Below are 18525 nucleotides of genomic sequence, written 5' to 3'. Positions count from 1 at the left end.
CCCTTAGAGGCAGAGTCCATGCCACTGGCTCGCCCCACACGTCACACAGAACTGCCTCTCTCCAGCTGCTGTCTCTCCCAGCTCAGACTTTCCTGCCTTGTCTGGAATAAAGAGCAGCACTGTTTGCTTTTAGAAAGGGTGGTTGTCTAGTGACTACTAAAGAAACTTCTCTTTCCTGTGCTTCTTGTGAGGGACACACGGCACAACGCTGCTTCGTGACCGCGGAGCCTTCTCTGCCTCAGAAGGGAGCTGTCCGCCAGGCGGGCGCATGTCAGACGGTCTGTGTGGTCTACTGCAGGCACCTCGGCACTGCTGTGGCTCTGGCGGAGACACACAGATCCCGGGCCGTCTGCAGGGCACACACATGTCCCTCTGGTGGGAGCCGGGTCTTGCTCCAGCCAGCCAAGAGCATCCTCTGCACCACTCCCTCTCTCTCCCTAAAACAGGCGTTTCTTCCTCAAGGGTCCTGTGACTTCCCGTTCCTGCCCCACAGAGGGAGACTGGGGAAGAGCGAGGACCGGCCACAGCCCCACACTGAGAGGGCTGGATGGGAGCCAGATGTGCACCCATTGCAGGGAATGTGGCCTAGGGCCGCCCACCATGAGTGGCAGGGCCAGTCCTCCACCACTGGGTATGTCGGCTGCAGCCCCACCTCATGGCTGTCCTGCCTGCATCCCTTGCCCACCCCCACCCTCGCCAGCCCTTGGCCCACGATGGACCACAGCGTCCTTCCCCTCCTCCCTCTTGGTCTCATCTCACAAGCCTGGCACTCGGGGTACAGCTGGTCACCTTGGCTTTAGCCGTGTGACCCAAGGGACACTTTGGCACATGGATGGGGGGGCGCAGACACAGGCAGAGGAGAAGAGGAAGGAGCAGCGGATTCTTCTAACCACTAGTTCTAGGGCAGCAGGTGCGGCTCTGGGTGCTGCTGGCTTCATGCAGGTCACGGGTGGGGTGACGGCCGGGCACTGGGCCCGGGAGAATGGCGCATGGTCTCAGTCCTCCTGCACAGTGTGACCTCTGGGGCCTACTCAGTGGCCATTTGCTCAATGTGGTCACTAAGCAGCTTGTATTGCTCTGGAAGAGAAAGCGATGTTATTTCTCAGATGAAATATGGTGACAGGGACAAGTGTGTCCTGCTCTTGTCACTCGGACAGGGGTGAATCAGGGCCTCCCTGGCAGCAGGGCTGCGGCTCCTGAACTGCACTGCCTTCCGCAGGCCACACAGCTTGTGCGCTTCAGGGCAGGGCTGTGCCACGAGGGCGCACTGCACACGCAGCCTCTTGGCCAGCACGCTGCCTGTGGGGCAAACAGGTGGCTGGAAGGGGCCCTCAAAACTGGGAACGCACCTTCTTATAAAAATGGTGTCATGGGGCGCAGCCCCTGCACCCTGTGACAGGCACAGGGCAGTTAGTCCAGCCACCCTGGGGACTGGGAGAGGTGGCAGCATCCCCCTTGCCCTGTGCCAGTGAGGTGGGGCTGCTAGCAACATTCTGAGACAGTCTAACGGCCACTGGCGCCCTCATGCCTCCTCAGGCCGCTCCACCACAGATCCCTTGAATTAGGTGGAGAACGGGATTTTCTGAAGAATATGGGTCGATCCGTATCTACGCCTAAGTGTAAGTCCTTTCCGACGCAGAGGAACCAACGCTTGCAGCAGATGGGGCCGCACACAGGGACTGGCCCCCGTGCAGGAGGGCGTCAATGTCACAGCATTTCCCTGCTGTCACGGAAGCCAGAGATTCCAGAGAAACCTCAAAACTCCCTCCCCACCACCCTTGTCCCCTGGCACTCATCATAGCAGTGTGGTCTGAGAAAGAAAAGGACGCCACGCGGGAGCCATTTAGAAGGGGGCAACTTGGGGCCAGAGTTTGGCTCCGTGCAAGCTGAGTCCAAGCGCTGCATCCCCCTCTTCCTCTGTCCTGTGAACACCGGGGCTGCAGCCTCAATGCCCACAATCCTATCTAGCAGAAATGGATTCCAAATGGAACGAGAGGTGTCCTGTGCGTCCGTCTACACAGACTGGGGAGAGAGGAGGGCCGTCTGCCCAGAGCTCAGCACATTTCCGACTGCAACACGACATGCCTTCTGGCAGTGCAGAAGCGCCAGCGGGCGCAGCACTGGCTCCTGACCCCAGCCCTGCCCGCCTCCCGTCAGCGGCCTCCCGCAGACGCACCTTCATCCAGGTTGCCAATCACAGCCTGCTTCTTCAGGAAGTCATTGCACAGCTTCTTGTTCAGTCCGAAGGCCAGCATGTTGTGCGAGAACGTGCTGCAGGAGAAAACCCAAGAGCGTCACCCGCCGGCTTCCCAGGGGAAAGGGCCAAGGAGCTGGGCCCTCATCTCTGGGACGCCCACCGTGGCCTGCCTGGAACTGTCAGCAAAAACTGAAACGCACTGCTGCCTAATTAACCACCAGCAACTCTCGCTGTGGCACTGCGGCCACCAGGGGTTGCGTAGGAGGCGGATTAATTATGAGCTGGCATGGAGGCCAGTGTAATGAACTCCATGCCTCAGAGTAGGCTGACACAGCACCCCAGGGTGTGACAGCTCACAGGTCGTGACAGCTCACAGCGTGGGCCCGCCCCCTCTCTCCCTGCCCCCTCTTTCCCCTCCCCCTTTCCCACGCCCGCCCTTACCCCAGCTGCCCAAAGGTGATGTTCTCGTTGAACCGGAGGCTATCATCGCGCTCCTCCTGCGTCATGTGGCACCACTTCTCCCTGCAAGCACAGGAGGTGACAGGAGCGGGACTCAGACGGTGCTGTCCTTGCCCCTGCTCCTCGCCCTGCTCTGACCCGTGGGTGCTGGCGGCACCCATGTACGGCCCCCCGGGCACAGAAGGGGGTGCCTTTCACCAGAGAGCCGTGTGCTGAGCCTTTCCACAAGGCCTGCCGGGATCCTGACACCGCGCTTGGGGTCCCCAACGTTCATCTCACTCTCCACAAGATAAAGAGACGCGGAAACAGAAGTGTTCTTTAAGGCCCTGAAGGTGCGGAGCGCCACGTGGCTACCCAGGCATTCTACAGGCAGCGGGGCCGGCCCCAGAGCCTCGCTACAGCTGGAGAGTGGGGTCTGGGCCCGTCCTCGGGGAAGAAACCTCCAGAGAGGGAGGGGACCTGCCCAACATCCCAGGACAGCGGGCCTTGGTGGCCCAGGGAACGTTTTCAGATCACACCCGTGTCTCCTGACCAGCCTGATGGGCCAGGCGAGGTGCGACATCCTGGGGCCAGTTGCGGATGGCAGCTTCCACAGAGGCTGAGGACACGGAGGGCCACACTGTGCCCTGCCTGAAGAGGGCTGTGCCCTGCTCAGCTGTGCCTTCTCTGTGTCGGCTTTCTCAAGGCCCTCAATGCTCTCTCTAGTCCCCTCCCTAAATAACACAGACCAGGCCCCCACGCTTCCCGCCGGCCCCTCTGACCGTGACCCTGTGGGTGCTGTGGACCATAGTGAAGACAGCGCCCAGGCGTGAGAACAAAGTGCTGAAAACCCAATGAGACGGCATGGACCGAGGTCTGCACCGAGCTTCAGGAGCCGGGGGGGACCCTGACGCGTTCCCCGCACAAGGCCTGGGAGGGGGGGTGTTCTGAGCGCTCACCTGCTGCATGCTTTAGAGGGGGTGCGGTTAATCCCTCGTCTGGGGCAGAACAAGGGGGCTCTCCACTCCCTCCCAGCCCTCATTGCCACAGAGCTTTTCTGCGTTGCCGGCTCGTTCCCCGCCCCTTGGGCAGGGCCTGGGGCCTCCCTGACCCTTACACAACTGCCTGGACAGCACGGCCATCTGAGAAGCTACCTGCAGAGGCAGCTGCGAACGTGCAGACATTAATTTCAGCCCCTTTCCCCTTAAAAAGAAAACCGGATGGATGAGTCTGACTAAAATAAGGTTGAGAGGAAGATCAAAGAAGGGGGAGAAGGATGGTATGAGAGGGTGAGAGGTTGGGATCATGGAGAAGCCAGAGGAAGAGAAACAAAACAAAGGAACATGAACTCCTGGCTCCTCGCCACCCCCGGCCCACGAGAGGTCACTGGCACTGCTGCAGCTTAGCAGGCATCACAGGGCATCAGGGGCATGATGGGAGTGATGGACAAAGGTCACTCCCGGCCTCCTCGTGCCGATGGCAGGATGCCCACGAAGACACCAGAATATACTTTCAGGTACTCTGCAGAGTCCCGTCCCATTTCCTTCCTACTGTCTTTCCCCAAAACAGCCCCCCTGAGGGTTGTTCAGACATAAACCCCTGCACCACCCGCAGGCCTGCTGCGCACAGTTGGGCAGGTTGGGCCCTGCACGGCCCCAGACCGCACGGGAACGGCTCCCCTGGAGTTGTGCAGCACAGGAGCCCTGGCCCCTCCTCTCCTGAGCCAGATGACGCGGCGATTCTTCTCGCCATGGTGAGGACGAAAACTGAGACATTTAACCTGACGTCTCAAGAAAGAGGTAAATGGTCACTGGCAGTAGCAGATGAGGTAATGTCCACGATAAAATCACTTCTTACGACTGACTTCAGGCCAGGCGTGGTGGCTCATGCCTGTCATCCCAGCACTTCGGGAGGTCGAGGCGGTCAGATCACCTGAGTTCAGGAGTTCAAGACCAGCCTGGCCAACATGACAAAATCCCATCTCTACTAAAAATACAAAAATTAGGCTGGGCGCGGTGGCTCACGCCTGTAATCCTAGTACTTTGGGAGGCTGAGGCGGGTGAATCACCTGAGGTCAGGAGTTTGAGACCAGCCTGACCAACATGGTGAAACCCCGTTTCTACTAAAAATATGAAATTAGCCAGGCATGGTGGTGGGCGCCTCTAATCCCAGCTACTTGGGAGGCTGAGGCAGGAAAATCGCTTGAACCCAGGAGGTGGAGGTTGCAGTAAGTTGAGATTGCACCCCTCCACTCCAGCCTGGGCAACAAGAGTAAAACTCCGTCTCAAAAAAAAAGAAAAAAAGAAAGAAAAAAGAAAAAAGAGGAAAGAAAAGAAAAATCAGCCGGGCATGGTGGCGAGTACCTGTAATGCCAGCTACTCGGGAAGCTGGGGCAGGAGAATAGCTTGAACCCAGGAGGTGGAGGTTGCAGTGAGCTGAGATTGCACCACCGCACTCCAGCCTGGGCAACAGAGCGAGACTCCATCTCAAAAAACAAAACAAAAAAGAGTTCAATTTCCAGTGCCAATCAAGCTCTGACACCGCACAGCGAGCTGAACTTGCGTCTACACTGCCTTGGTGGGAATCTGGATGGGACTGACCGCCTGCTGCGAGGGAAACCTTCTGAACGGAGAAGCACCTGCCTCTGGAAACAGAGAGGATGATAATGGCTTCTTGCTGTCAGCAGAGGTTACCAAAAAAGAGATGGCACGTTAGAGGCATGAGGTTGCCTGGGGACTTGGAGGCAACCTCGCCCCCCGCCACCTGCCTCAATCTCAAAACAATATTCAGCCTTCTGGGGAAGGCTCAGGGGCCGGTCAGAGATGAGGAGCCGGTGCAGAGCTATGTGTGGTCAAAGCTAATCTGCCCTGGTATGAAGGCCCAGGAGGCCAGCTGTCCCCTCAGCTGAGCTCAGGACAGACCACCCCTCCCCAGCAGCACCGACCAGCTCTCGGAGGATGCTGAGATGCTCCCAGCCCTCCTTGGGCCAGGGCTGTGGGGCTGACTTGTTCCTGGAAGGCTGGTTAATCACACTGTCACCCAGAGAGTCACTGAAAACCCAGGGGCTTTGTTCATGAAAGGAGGTGTTTGTTAGGCCTAAGTGCTCCTTTAAAAGCCATAGGTCTGCATAAGAAACGTGATTGCTCACGACAATAAACACCACACATGTCACTGATTAGAGGAGGCAACTTCACGCATCCTCCAGCGAGACATCGTAACAGGGACTCTTATTTGAAGAGGCAGATCGGCAACTCTGAAAACACATCACAGAGGATTCTAGCCCGCAGAAAGGGGAACAGGGAGAGTCAGACCCCTCTGTGGGCTGGCAGGAAACAGCCCCGTTCTAGGATTTCCTCGGGGACCCCTCGCACCCCCATCCCCGAGCGGCTGGGAAAGTGGGAGTGTGTCCTTCTTCCGTGCCTCCTCAACCTGGCGGCCCCAGCACACCCGAGAGTGGGTGGTGTTGCAAACAGGACAGGCTCTGCACCCCACCCGCGGTTTCCCAGATGAGCCGGGACCCACGTCTCCAGTGTGAACAGTGAGGCCAAGCGCGAGGCCTTCAGGTCTGCTCAGAAGGGGCCGGAGCGGCTGGCGGAGAGCACGGCTGGCCCAGAACTGGAGCCCGCTTTCCCTGGCGTCACCGCCTTTGCCTCTCGAGCTCATGCTGTCGCCAGGGAGTCTCAAGGTGTCACATTTGTTTTCTGACTATTTCGGAGTGCTCTGGCCTTGGCAGGCTCCCACCTGCCCAGTTCCGGGATGCATGGCCAGCCTGCCCTAGTGCTGGCCTCACCTCCCCAGGGCTGCCCTCCCCGCCGGCTGCCAGGCTGCACCTGCGTCTGGGCTGTGCCTGCTGCAGCAGCTCAACACAGTGCACAGCCCCCAACCTGAAGTGACCTTTGCAGGAGCCCGCACTGTAAAATGGAACAAAGTCACGTGGACACACACACCTCTTCTCCTCCTCCTCTCCAGCATCCCCTCTGGAGCGGCAGCAGAAACAGGTAAACAAAGGAACATGTCAAAGTCATGCAAGATATGTGGATGGTAAAAAGAGAACAAGCAGAGGAGGGTTATTACAGGCAGAAACGAGCGGGACAGAGAAAGACAGGATATTCGAAATAAATTAACTTCCTAGAAGTCTGAGAACTAAAGAGGCAACGCCCATCCGCCTAGAGGCATCTAAGCATTTCCCTGTTCTGGTCTCCTGCCAGAGCCGGGTCTCTCTCGAGGGTCCTCGGGCAGTCTCAGCGTCTTTCCCTCTCCACGAGCCCCTGTGCCTCCCCAGGAAATGCGGCCATGGCAGAATGCTCTGGGTCCCTCGCCCCTGATAGGGTTTTAGCTGCCCCCAGAGGGAAGAATTTCACTTGAGACACGGCAAGTGCTGGGAGACTTGAGTCCTCCCCCCAACAGCAGCCATCTGCCCACTCTCCCGACAAGGGTTAAGGGTAGAGGGTCTCCCTGGTGTTACAGAGGGCCGGATGTGCTTTATTAATGAGACCAGGGCCCGGAGAGGTTCAGAGCCTTCAGTCACACGACTGGAAGGGGCTCCCCCGGGGGCTGCTGTCCCTCGCTGTCGTGTCGCTGTACACAGTGGATGGCACCTTTGCTTGCTATGGCATCGGCCCCCGTGGAGTGGGTGCCAGCCCCTCCCTGCTGCCATGTGCGAGGTGGCCCTCAGCGAAGCTGGGAAGGTCTGGTCAGGTTGCAGACCCAAGAGGTGAGTTGCAAGCGGCAACTGCATTCACCAGGCACCAGCTCTCGAGGGCAAAGTCTTGGGGGAGGTGGCCAGCCCTTCCTCCCCGGACCCTGCTCCAGGCGTTCATCCCCAGGATGCTGATTTTGTTCAGCAAACAGCAGGGTGGGCCCGGGAGCAGGGGTCCTGATGGTATTAGTGGGAGCTGGCAATTTTAGGAGGGTCAGGCCAAGTCATGCCAGAGCCCCAGGACAGAAAGCGCTCATGCAAGCTGAGCACCCCCACCCATGAAGCCGAGACCCTCAGGCAGCTTGCAGGGCACCAGGGCCATGACGGGGTGAAGAAAAACCAGACACATCCACTCAGCTGCTCTTCTGCTCTCCTCTTCCGCAACCGGGAAATAAAGCCACTCCCTGGTCCTTTTTCCTGAGGCCAAATGGGGCCACACTTTGCTCCTACCTGGTAGTGGGAGATCGCTTTGTCCTCTCACAATGGACAGCGTCAAAAAAGGCTGCATTCCAGAACCTCAGCGTGTGCCTGCAAGACAGAGCCCTAGTCACACTCTCTCCAAGGGGAGGCCGGGAGGACACGGGTCGTGGGCCACTTGAGGGATAAATAAGGGCAGTGTCTCACATCTGTCTGAGCTTCTAAAAAAGTCTCAGAGAGGTAGGGCTGAGAAGGAAAAACTGAGCATATGGCTTGATCTAAATAAAGCTGTTTCCCCGGGGCTCCCGGTGGCTGCGTATCTCTTAGGAGAGATGGCGCAAGTGGGAGGGAAAACTACGCTATCCCGGGCTGCACCGCGGGCAGGAGGGCGCTGGCGGGCAGAGCTGAAGCCACCATCTGTAGGACACAGAAGCGGGCCGTTTTCTTCCTCCGCCTTTCCTGCTGGGACTCCCAAGAGGAAGCACAGGGCTGGGAAGATGTGCTTTTCTACATCAGGGTCTAGTAACATAAATGGGACCCCGGCAGCGACACATCGTGTGCCGAGAGAACTAACGTTCATAGGGACTCTCAAGGAAAAAACATTCTTTGGGGTGTTTTTTTTTTTTTGAGATGGAGTTTCACTCTTGTTGCCCAGGCTGGAGTTCAATGGCGTGATCTCCGCTCACTGCAACCTCTGCCTCCCAGGTTCAAGCATTCTCCTGCCTCAGCCTCCTGAGTAGCTGGGATTACAGGCACACACCACCACACCAGGCTAATTTTGTATTTTTAGTAGAGATGGGGGTTTCGCCACGTTGACCAGGCTGGTCTCGAACTCTTGACCACAGGTAATCCGCCCGCCTTGGCCTCCCAAAGTGCTGGGATCACAGGCATGAGCCACAGCGCCCAACAGAAAAATTCTTCTTAAAGAACATCAGGGGTTGGCAAACTATGGTGTGTAGGCTGAAGCAGGCCGGCGGCTTGTTGCTGTAAATAAAGTTTTATTGGAACAAGCCACGCTCATACATTTATACAACGTCTCTGGTGGTGTTCACGCTACAACAGCATAGTGGTGTGGCTGCAGCAGAGACCATCTGGCCCGCAAAGCCTAACATATTTATTATCTGGCCCTTCACAGAAAAGTTTGCCAAGCAACAATGAAAAGACAGCAGCCAAGTCAAGGACAGAGGAGCTGAGCTGAATCACCAGAAGGCGGGACAAAGAGCGCCAGCTTCTCCCCGTCCTCTGCTTCCACGGGAACCAGGTCCAGCCTCAAGGGCCTTCCTACAGCTCCAGCCCTGCCCTCTGCCCTCTGGGTCCCTGCGGCACTCCCTGGCCAAGCTCCTTAAGTAGCCCTTGCTTGGTTAACAGGCAGAATGCACCACAGCCAACTGTGATCTTCAGGGGAGGGAGGGCCTGTCGGACACTGATTCCAGGTGCTAGCAAAGCACTCTAAAATATGTTGAGAGGCTTCAGAGAGATTAGGCAGCCTGACCATCATCTGCAGATCTGGGCCATACGCCAGGGTGGCCAAGATTTCCCCTGCAACACTGGTCTCACTTCAACCATCACCTTCATTCATTTATATACATGTAAGAGCTTAATTGGGATATAATTCACATGCCATGAAATTCGCCCTCTAAAATATACAATTCAGTAACTTTTAGTGTATTCACAGAGTTGTGCAGCCACCATTTCCAGAACATTCCCTCATCCCATAAAGAAACCCCATCCCCATCAGCAGTCATGCCCTGTTCCCCATTCCGCGCCCTCTGCCCGGGCTATCAGTCATCTGCTATGTCTCTAGGAATCTGCTATTCTGGACATTTCACAGGGATGATACAATACGTGGGCTTCTGTGCCTGGCTTCTTCCACTGAGTTTCACACATTTCCCAGGCCTATCCCTGCTGCAGCGTGGAGCGGCATGCCATTCCTTTTCATGGCTGGCTAATATTTCATGCAATGGATGGATTTTGTTTACCCATTCATTACTGGACGGCCATGAAGGTGGTTTCCACTTTGGGGCCATAATAAATGACGCTGCTACAGACATTTGTACAAGGTTTTGTGAGGACACGTTTTTCTCTTGGGTGACTCCTAGGAGTGGAGCTGCTGGCTCACAGGGTAACTCTGTGTTTCACCTTTAAAGGAACTGCCAGACTGTTTCCACAGCAGCTGCTCCATTTACATTCCTCCTAGCCATACAGGAGACCTCCAATTTCTCCACATCCTCGCCAATGCCTGTGAGGGTTCATCTTTTTATTCTGCCACCCTGGGGGGTGTAAGAATTCTGCCATTCTGATGGGGACAAAGGCAACTAGAAGTGATCCTGGGGAGTGACTGCTGGCCCCGTAGGAGGGTGACAGGAAGCCACGGGCTCGGCCTTACCAGATGGGCTGCTGCTTCAGGTGCGTGTACAGGTAGATCTTCTCCCCCTTCTTTTCGTCCTCGGGGCTGTACACAGTCACTGTGGGAGAAGAAAGGCTGAAAGCAGCTCCGGCTGCGTGCCCGCTGTTGGCAAATCCCGGGCGACAGCCTCCCAGCAGCCAGTTTCTCCCCGAATGCCACAGAAACACGTGGTGCAAACTCCACCATGGCTTTTCTGCTAGCCATAGCCAGTAATGGTGCTATTCCCACCCGGCAATAAGGACTTCCTCTGAGAGATGGTTCCACAGCACAGCCGCAGCCCCTCGCGGTAACCCTTAGCCTTCCTGGGATTAAGGAATTTAGTTCCTCCTTAGAAAAGTGGCTCTTCCACAGAAACTCAGTGAGAAAATACAGACCACGGGAGCTGGGAAGCAACTGGGGCATCAACCAGGGCAAGGTTCCTGTGGTCCGTGGAGGCAGGAAAGCCCCAGAGGCCGTGCACCTGCTTGTGTGCTGGCTGAGGGGGTGTGGGCCAGGCATCTCCTGCTGTTGCCTGGGCAGACTCACCAGCCCTGGGCCGCTTCTCCTGGGGTTTGCTCTCGTCTTCCCTGAGGGAAAGAAGGCACCATGACGACAGATGCGACTCACACCACACTTTCTCAACTCAAAGACGCCGTTCTATACTTCTCAGGTGGGACTGGCTACATTTAATATGGCTTGCTCTGAAAAGCCTTTTATGAAATCAAGGCTCCATTTGTCAACTGCCAGTGTTTCAGAATTCAGGAAATGTGGCATTGAGGTTTCTTTATGTCATTTTCTCTGAATCCAAAGCTGAATGGGGCAGAGGAGGAGGCCAAGACACCTGGCTGCGGCCCAGCCATGGGTGGGAAGAGGGGACCCCGGGGCTCCCTCTGGCTGCCGCATCCCTCCTCCTTGTGGAAGTCATAGCTTCTATGAGTCTATTTCTGATGTGCCTGTCCCCAAAGTGTTCCTCAAGTGTCTGTCACAGCCCTGCTCTCCTGGGAACAGTGTTTTTCTCCTGTGACTCAAGACCATGTTCCACAAGCACTCACTCTTGGTCCAGCCAGGGGATGGAGGGGACAGAGGAGACAGAGTGGAGGGGCTGCAGTTCCCTCTGCCATCGGACAATCCCCTGGGCTCCTCATCAGTCCCAGGGAGTGTGCCCCCAGGGACATCCCTGCATGTCACTGGGGGGCTCAGCTTTGCAGACCATAGCAAGCTGTGGGGACAGAGGCGGCTGGGCAGCGCAGTGCTCCTGACAGACAGTCTCTGGGCCTCACTCGAACCCTCCCTGCTGCCCCCACCTGAGCTCCACACCAGCTTCTCCCCCGTCCCATGCAGGTGGGAGGGACCCCAAGGCCACACGTACTCGTTCCTCCTGGCCAGGGGCCCCTTCAGCTTGGTCTCCAGCCCCCCGAAGAAGCCCTTGACATTCTCCGTCCTGGCCGAGGTGTTCTTCAGCAGCCGCTCGGCGATGTCCTTCTTCTCGGCCAGCCAGCTGTTTGCGGATTTCAGGTAGGAGTCGATGCTGCCCGCGGGCTTCTCCCGGGCCTCCGGGGGCAGCAGCTGCGGTTTTCCTTGGACGAGAGAGGGAACAAGACGAGGCCAGTTAGGCCGGGGTCTGCACCTGCTAACTACAGAGGCCCAGGGGGAGCCCCGCAGGGGTCCTGTGCAGTGGGGATACAGGAGCCTCCCTCCTCAGCCCAGGACAGGGGTGGTGCAGGCTCAGCCGGTCCAGGATGAGGAAGTGGGGGCCCTGCTCCCCGTGAGCACTCTCAGCACCTGCTGTGCACAGAGAAGCCACTAGGAGCAGGGAGGGAGCAAAGGAGATGCAGGCTGGAGCCCGGCCCAGGTGGCAGGGTCTGCAGGGAGGCGAGGGCAGAGGCCCGACCATGCCAGCGCCAGGGAGGCAGAAGCCAGCTGGGCACCAGGCCCCTGAAATGGGAGTGTGGAGACAGCAGGGGGGTGGGGAGCCCTGGCACCCAAACTCCCTTAGCCAATGGACGGACACGAGGCCCTGGCACTCCCGCAGGATGACGTACCCCCATGGGCCCCAGTGCCCACTATAAGTCAAAGGTTCTCTGTAGGCCCTGGCAGGGTGTCCTTACTAGCTGAAGCTGCTGTGGGTAGCCCTGTCTCAGGAAGCAGCGTCTATTCATTATGGGTCTATCTGTTCTTCAAAAAGGAAGAGCCAAAGGCTGTACTGGGGGGTTCCCACTCCACCCAAAGCAGCTGATGAGTGGCCTGGCGGGAAGGGCCTGCCCGCTGGTGTGGCTGGGACACCAGCCATGGCAGTTGGACCAAATGAACTGAGGGGTGCGGAGAGGACACCTGTGGGAGGGGGAGCAGATGCACACACCCCAAGAGTGAGCATGCAGGTACCGAGAGAGCACAGCACGGGGGGTCGGGGCCTAGCACCTCCCTGACCCAGCTCCAGTCCACGTGGAGGCTTCCAGCAACCTTCCACTATGGTGGCCTGAACGAGTCCTGTTGCTGCAGCCCAAGGAGACTCACGCAGGAAGCCCTTGAGCTCCAACGTACCAGAAAGTTCCAACGGAATGAGGCAGAAGAGATATCACAGCCTCAGCATCAAGAACAGTCCACACTCCTCATAAGCCATCTCCAGCCCATCCCTGGGCAGTCTCTGCCACTTCAGATCTAGACGGCTGCTCCCCACCACCCTCCAATAACCAAGCGTGTCTTGTTTTGGTAAAACATAAAACTGATTATCTTCACATCCAGCAGTTCCTGCCTCCACCATAAAACGTCCTGCCTAGCATGTTTCTCCTATCAGCTCGGGAGTTTCCTTTGCACCCTGGTCAGTCAACCTCCCACCCCATGATTCGGACCATGTTTTCTCTGAAGTCTCACTCCTCCCTAACACCAGCGTCCTCTGTTCTCTGAAGGCCCCGTAGCTTTTGCTTTTAACCATGAAAAAAGCTTCCGCTGACACATTATTGGCTGGCGAGCCTCAGGATCCCGTGGGTGAACCCCACATCCGCCCACCCGTGTCTTACCGATGTGGTAGTAGGTGAAGCACATGGTCATGAGGTTCTTGGCAGGCCCAAAGTCATCCATCTGATGACACCTGAAACAAGAGGCAAAGTTCACGGCTAAAGATCGCTCCACTTGCTTCTCCTTGCAAGCCATCGCTGAGACACTTGACACATGTGTCCCAATTAATATCTTCCCCCACTGGAGACGCACAAAACAATCTCCCTGAGTTCTATTAGGAGAGCTACATACAGGCACATGGCCTGGGACTGACTGAATGGGAAGGAGTTTGTGGTCTGCCTGCCTGGCTTCCTTCACTGAAAAGGTAAAAGCCAGGGCCCGGGAAGCTCAACTCGACGCCCAGGAGCAGAGCCAGGCCTCAAGTCTCAAGTGCACAAGAAGCTGGGCCTCAAGTCTCAGCGCACACCTGTGGCCCAGGCCACCTGGCTCTCCAGCCCTTGCCTTCTCAGGAATTAGCAGTAAGTTGGAGGACCTTCCCCGCATCTGTGGCTCTCAGGCTCCTGCCCACAGCATCGGTGGTGGGGCATCAGGAGGTGGAGCCTCCGATCCAGCAGGTCTTGGTCTTGGGCGGGGCCATTCCTTTGTATTGCAGGTTTCTTTGTCTTTCTATCCTGATCCCTTTTAGACTTTTCTTTTCTGTTTAGGTTTTAACTTTGGACAATTATTACTTTACGAGTCAAAAGAAATTATCTAGACAGTGGGATTAAGGGCCATTTTTATCTTTTTATATAAAAAACTAACTAAACTAGTAATAAAACTATAAAAGACAAAGTAAAAACTAAAGATGTTTAACAAACTAAAGATTATAAAACTAAAAAATCCCATATTGTCTAAATATTAAAAGAGTTTTTGTTTCACTTTGTTTTTGCAACTATACAAACATATATATGCTCAGGGACCAAGTGATGGCAAGAATCTTTGTGTTTTGGCAGGTTGGGACTTTAACCCCTCCCTCCCCAACTTACTTGCGTAAGACAAAAAACTCAAAGAAAAATGGAGAATTACTTTTAGCCTAGTGCAAATAAAAAAAAAGAAAGAAAATGGAGAATCAGAATTGTGCAAAATGGGGGTTCGTGAAAATGCCTGGGACTGCATATGTTGGAAATTGAAGTATCTTAATTGTATGAGAGAATGTTTCACAAAAGGCAACCTAGAGGGCCTGTTTTAAACCACTACCCTCTGGCTGAAGGTGAGGGCTCACTCAGCCTCTTCCGGTGAAGGTTTCTCAGCCCTCCCCTGGCCAGCTCTGAAGGCCAGACCTCAGAGGAGAAACGGATCTTGGACTTTGGGTATCCTGAGCAAGGGTAGGAAAAATAGGGATCCTCCTTTTGTTGGTCTTCTTCTTCCAGTATATGCCCAAGTTCAAAGAGAAACAGAGAAAGGGGAGAGACATGAAGAAGCAGGAGAACTGGGACTCGAGAGAGCAGGCTGGGTGTGGTGCTTCACGCCTGTAATCCTAGCAATTTGGGAAGCTGAGGAAGGATGATTGCTTGAGCCCAGGAGTTTGAGACCAGCCTGGGAAACATAGGAAGACTTCATCTCTACTAAATATGTGTGTGTGTGTGTGTGTGTGTGTATGTGTATATATCTATATGGAATATGGCCAGGCGTGGTGGCTCACTCCTGTAATCCCAGTACCTTGGGAGGCTGAAGCAGGTGAATCACTTGAGGTCTGGAGTTCAAGACCAGCCTAGCCGACATGGTGAAACCCTGTCTCTACTAAAAATACAAAAATTAGACGGGCATGATGGTGCATGCCTGTAGTCCCAGCTACTTAGGAGGCTGAGGCAGGAGAATTGCTTGAACCCGGGAGGTGGAGGTTGCAGCGAGCTGAGATCCCACTGCACTCCAGCCTGGGTGAAGAGTGAGACACTGTTTCAAAAAAAATAAAATAAAAAAAAAAATAAATTTAAAATGAGCTAGGTGTGGTGGCATGCACCTGTAGTCCTAATTATTTGGGAGGCTGAGATGGAAGGATCCCTCGAACCCAGGAGATTGAGGCTGCAGTGAACTGTGATTGAGCCACTGCACTCCCGCCTGGGTGACAGAGCAACATCCTGTCTCAAAAAAACCCAAAAAACCAAAAAAAAACGACCCAAGCAGCTATCTTTGGTTGGGAGACAAGGAAGTAAAGGAGGGAGATTTTTCAGGCCTGGAAGGACAAAACAAAGGCAGTGATGTGGGAAGGTGGCGATGGGATGAGCCAAAGACCAGAAGAGGACACACGGCCCAAAGCAGGGGCTGCTTAGAGGCCTTCTGCAGGAGATGGGGATAGTGGGGTGCAGACATGCCCAGATCAGGGCTCCCAGCCCCAGAATCGAGGCTCCCCAGAATCGGTCAGGCCACTGCCCAGCCTCCCCAAGGCCAAGAAGCATCCCTTCCATTTCACACCTTGGAGGCATGAAGCTGGTCTGGTGACCCCAGAGAGTCATGCTCCTGAGAAGGGAGTCTGTGCCTCATGGGGTCTGGCTCCCTAATCTCACAAGTGAGCAGGGACAGAGATGGGATTGGCCCCAAATCTCCAGCTAGCGGCCATGCCCTTTCCACCACCCCTCACTGCCTACCAAGGGCTTCTGTGATAAAAGGCCCCAGTGGTGCCTAATCAGTGTTTGCAGGGAAGGCTACAGTCCTCCCAACACATCATTAAGTGTTTATTTGCTCATGGGGTTGGCAGTTGAGTTTGAAGTACTTTACAACAGGAACTCAGGAAAGTGCTAGACCTCCCGAGGAGGGCAGGGCCACAGTACATCATCACCACCTGGCCCTGAGGACCCGCCCAGAGGATGCTCCTCACATCCAGCTGCAGTCCTCTCATCACTGCCAGCTAAGGATGGCCAGCCCTGCTCCCGTGAGATGGTGGTCACGACTGTGCCTTTTAGCTGATGCTGGGTATAGCACAGCAATTGCAACCTGATGACTAGTGTGGATATGACTCACAGCTGGTTATGACACGGCTGGGTGGGGAGGGAAGGAAGGAGGGAAGAGGAGCTTACCAGGACAAAGGCTTTGTGCAATGGCATTACTTACTCAAACAGCACCACTGCAAAAGACTGCACCAGGCGGTAGAAGGTTGCCTCTGAGACACACTTGGAGTTGCAGCGCTGTCCAGAAAGAGGCCAGACACGTCATTGAGGTTCAGGGCGACACACGCAGCACTCAGTGAAGCTGCAGGCTTTCCACTCTCAGTGTTTCCAAATGCAGCTGGGACGAGGGCCCAGGATGGCTGCTGCCTCTGCACTATAGAACCCGCCCCTCCTGCCAGGACCCGGGCAGAGTACAGCTACCTGCACCCAACCATCACTGGGCAGGGCACACACAGGGGTTCTCCTCGGTGTCCTTCCCAGATTTTTAAAAGTAGGAACTTCATACACACCCACACACAGAAAAGTACCCCACAATGACAACGCTGGCTGTTTCCAAACTGTGGATGTGTGGGTAATAAACTTCTCTTTGCTCATCTGCATTTTCTAACTTTTCCATGAAAAATAAATTATTTGCACTAAAATACTTAAAAACTAAAAACTTAGGCCACTCAGGAAAAAAAAAGAACCTACTGGATATTTACAAAATTTAATTATTTTCTAAACTTTGTTAATATATTTTTATTCACATGACTGTCACGGTCTTGAATATTTTTTATTTTTTACAAAAAATCGAGTATTACGGGTTAATAAAAATATGCACGCACATAACTCACATGCTTGCCTTTAAAAAATGAGATTTTACGGAATTTCATGAAGTTGAAAGCCCAGTTTCTTACACTTTCCCTTGAAGTGCGACGTCCAAATGAGCTACTTCCTGTTTCTCACTATTCTTTTTTAACTTTTAGAGATGGGGGAAAGGGGGACCTCACTATGTTGTTCAGGCTGGTCTTGAACTCCTGGGCTCAAGTGATCCTCCCGCCTTGGCCTCCCAAAGTGCTGGGATTACAGGCGTGAGCCACTGTGCCCAGACTGTTTCTCACTATTCTCAACACTCCTTTTCAGAATATTCTGGGGTAAGTTTTACTTTTTTTTTTCTGTTGGGTCATTTCCGTTGACTCTTCTCCAGAGTGTCATTATAGGATAAAGTCAAATTTGTTATGCTTCACCAGATTCTTCCTCAAGGGTAAACGCCCATCCTTCCCATCACCTCTCCCTTACCTGGGCACTCACGTATCGAGCAAACCACTCCCGGCCTTTTCCATTTTCACTGCTGCAGTACTCTCCAAACTTGGCTTTCTCCTCCTGATCTAAGTCCTCCCTAAAAAAAAAAAAAAAAAAAAAAAGGGGAGGGGAAAAAAAAACCCCTTTTCAATCCCCTGGAGCAATAGGGGAAGAGCAAGGAGAAGGAACTAACGAAGTATTGCTCTCCAGCCAAGCACAGACCCCAACTCCCATCACCTCGTCTCAGCCTCCGGGCGGTCCCGTGAGGAAAGGGTGTTACTGTTATTTCAAAGGTGAGGAGCCTGGCTCGGAGAATCACACGCCGGCTTGAGAGTGGCGAACCAGAGTTCCATCCAGGCTTCCTGGTTCCAAAGCCCATGTCCTTCCCCTGCCCCTCCCGACCCCTGCCTGGGGAGGTCTGAGTCCGGATAAGGGCACGAACTCTGAGAGGTGTTGGTTCTCCAGCTCTCTGACTTCCCACTAGTTTTTGATGCTGGAGTCAGCATGGAACCAGCCCCTGAATTTAAGACTTCCTGAATTTGCTCTGTCTTAGTATACTGACACCAAGGTTTGATGCCAGGAAGAAAACCATCTCCCACATATCAGCAGGGCGCTCGCTCATCCCTCTGCACTTCCAGAGTGAGGCTGCTCACGGGCCAGGCCATCCCCAGGTGTGTGTGAGAGGTATGGAGACCAGGGGCCTCCACCTTGGTGTCACCACCACTAGGATGGATAACATGCTCACATACTTTCAGGCCACTTCTCATCACTCTTTGTAAGGCGCCAATACTCTTTCCCAAATTTAAAGACTCGAAAATGAAGCAGAAGGCTGAAGATCACTTGGCTTATGCAACCTTCATTTATGTTTTGTAGAAAACATCTTGGTCCTCATTTACTCTAAATACCAACATCAGATGAAATATGTGTTATCTGCAGGCTTTTGTAGTAATTTCTGGAATGCTTGCGAAGGCGCATCTGACTCAGGTGTCCACATTCGGTATCGCTGACAGGCTACTGCAAATAGAGGCTGGCTTTCCTGGCAAATGAGCAAACTTCTGGGTGTTTTCCCCTTTTCATTAACTGGGGTGTGCTCAGAGAAAGCGTACCCATCGACCGGGCGCGGTGGCTCAAGTCTGTAATCCCAGCACTTTGGGAGGCCGAGACGGGCGGATCACGAGGTCAGGAGATCGAGACCATCCTGGCTAATACGGTGAAACCCCGTCTCTAC

The 18525-nt window shown here is 54.7% G+C and overlaps 1 protein-coding gene across 2 annotated transcripts in view; it reads right to left on the bottom strand.

The window, feature by feature from the left end:
* Positions 1 to 18525, bottom strand: part of KIAA0513 (KIAA0513 ortholog) — a 21938-nt gene continuing 3413 nt past the window's right edge. The window contains exons 2-12 of one of the 2 annotated variants that reach the window (XM_011971456.1): positions 17295 to 17394; positions 16180 to 16253; positions 13155 to 13225; positions 11507 to 11714; positions 10684 to 10724; positions 10138 to 10216; positions 7785 to 7862; positions 6583 to 6612; positions 2639 to 2719; positions 2177 to 2271; positions 1 to 1077 (exon numbers count right to left, since the gene is read on the bottom strand). In XM_011971456.1, coding sequence (XP_011826846.1) covers positions 1028 to 1077; positions 2177 to 2271; positions 2639 to 2719; positions 6583 to 6612; positions 7785 to 7862; positions 10138 to 10216; positions 10684 to 10724; positions 11507 to 11714; positions 13155 to 13225; positions 16180 to 16253; positions 17295 to 17394 — 907 coding nt within the window. In that variant the 3' untranslated portion in view covers positions 1 to 1027. The remainder of the gene's footprint in view (positions 1078 to 2176; positions 2272 to 2638; positions 2720 to 6582; positions 6613 to 7784; positions 7863 to 10137; positions 10217 to 10683; positions 10725 to 11506; positions 11715 to 13154; positions 13226 to 16179; positions 16254 to 17294; positions 17395 to 18525) is intronic. The other variant, XM_011971465.1, reaches the window with a different exon arrangement.

Source organism: Mandrillus leucophaeus, unplaced genomic scaffold (assembly GCF_000951045.1).
Source record: "Mandrillus leucophaeus isolate KB7577 unplaced genomic scaffold, Mleu.le_1.0 Scaffold10, whole genome shotgun sequence".
NCBI classification, from domain to species: domain Eukaryota; kingdom Metazoa; phylum Chordata; class Mammalia; order Primates; family Cercopithecidae; genus Mandrillus; species Mandrillus leucophaeus.
Note: the sequence above shows the minus strand (reverse complement) of the source record. Positions and strands in the feature narration are given on the sequence as shown.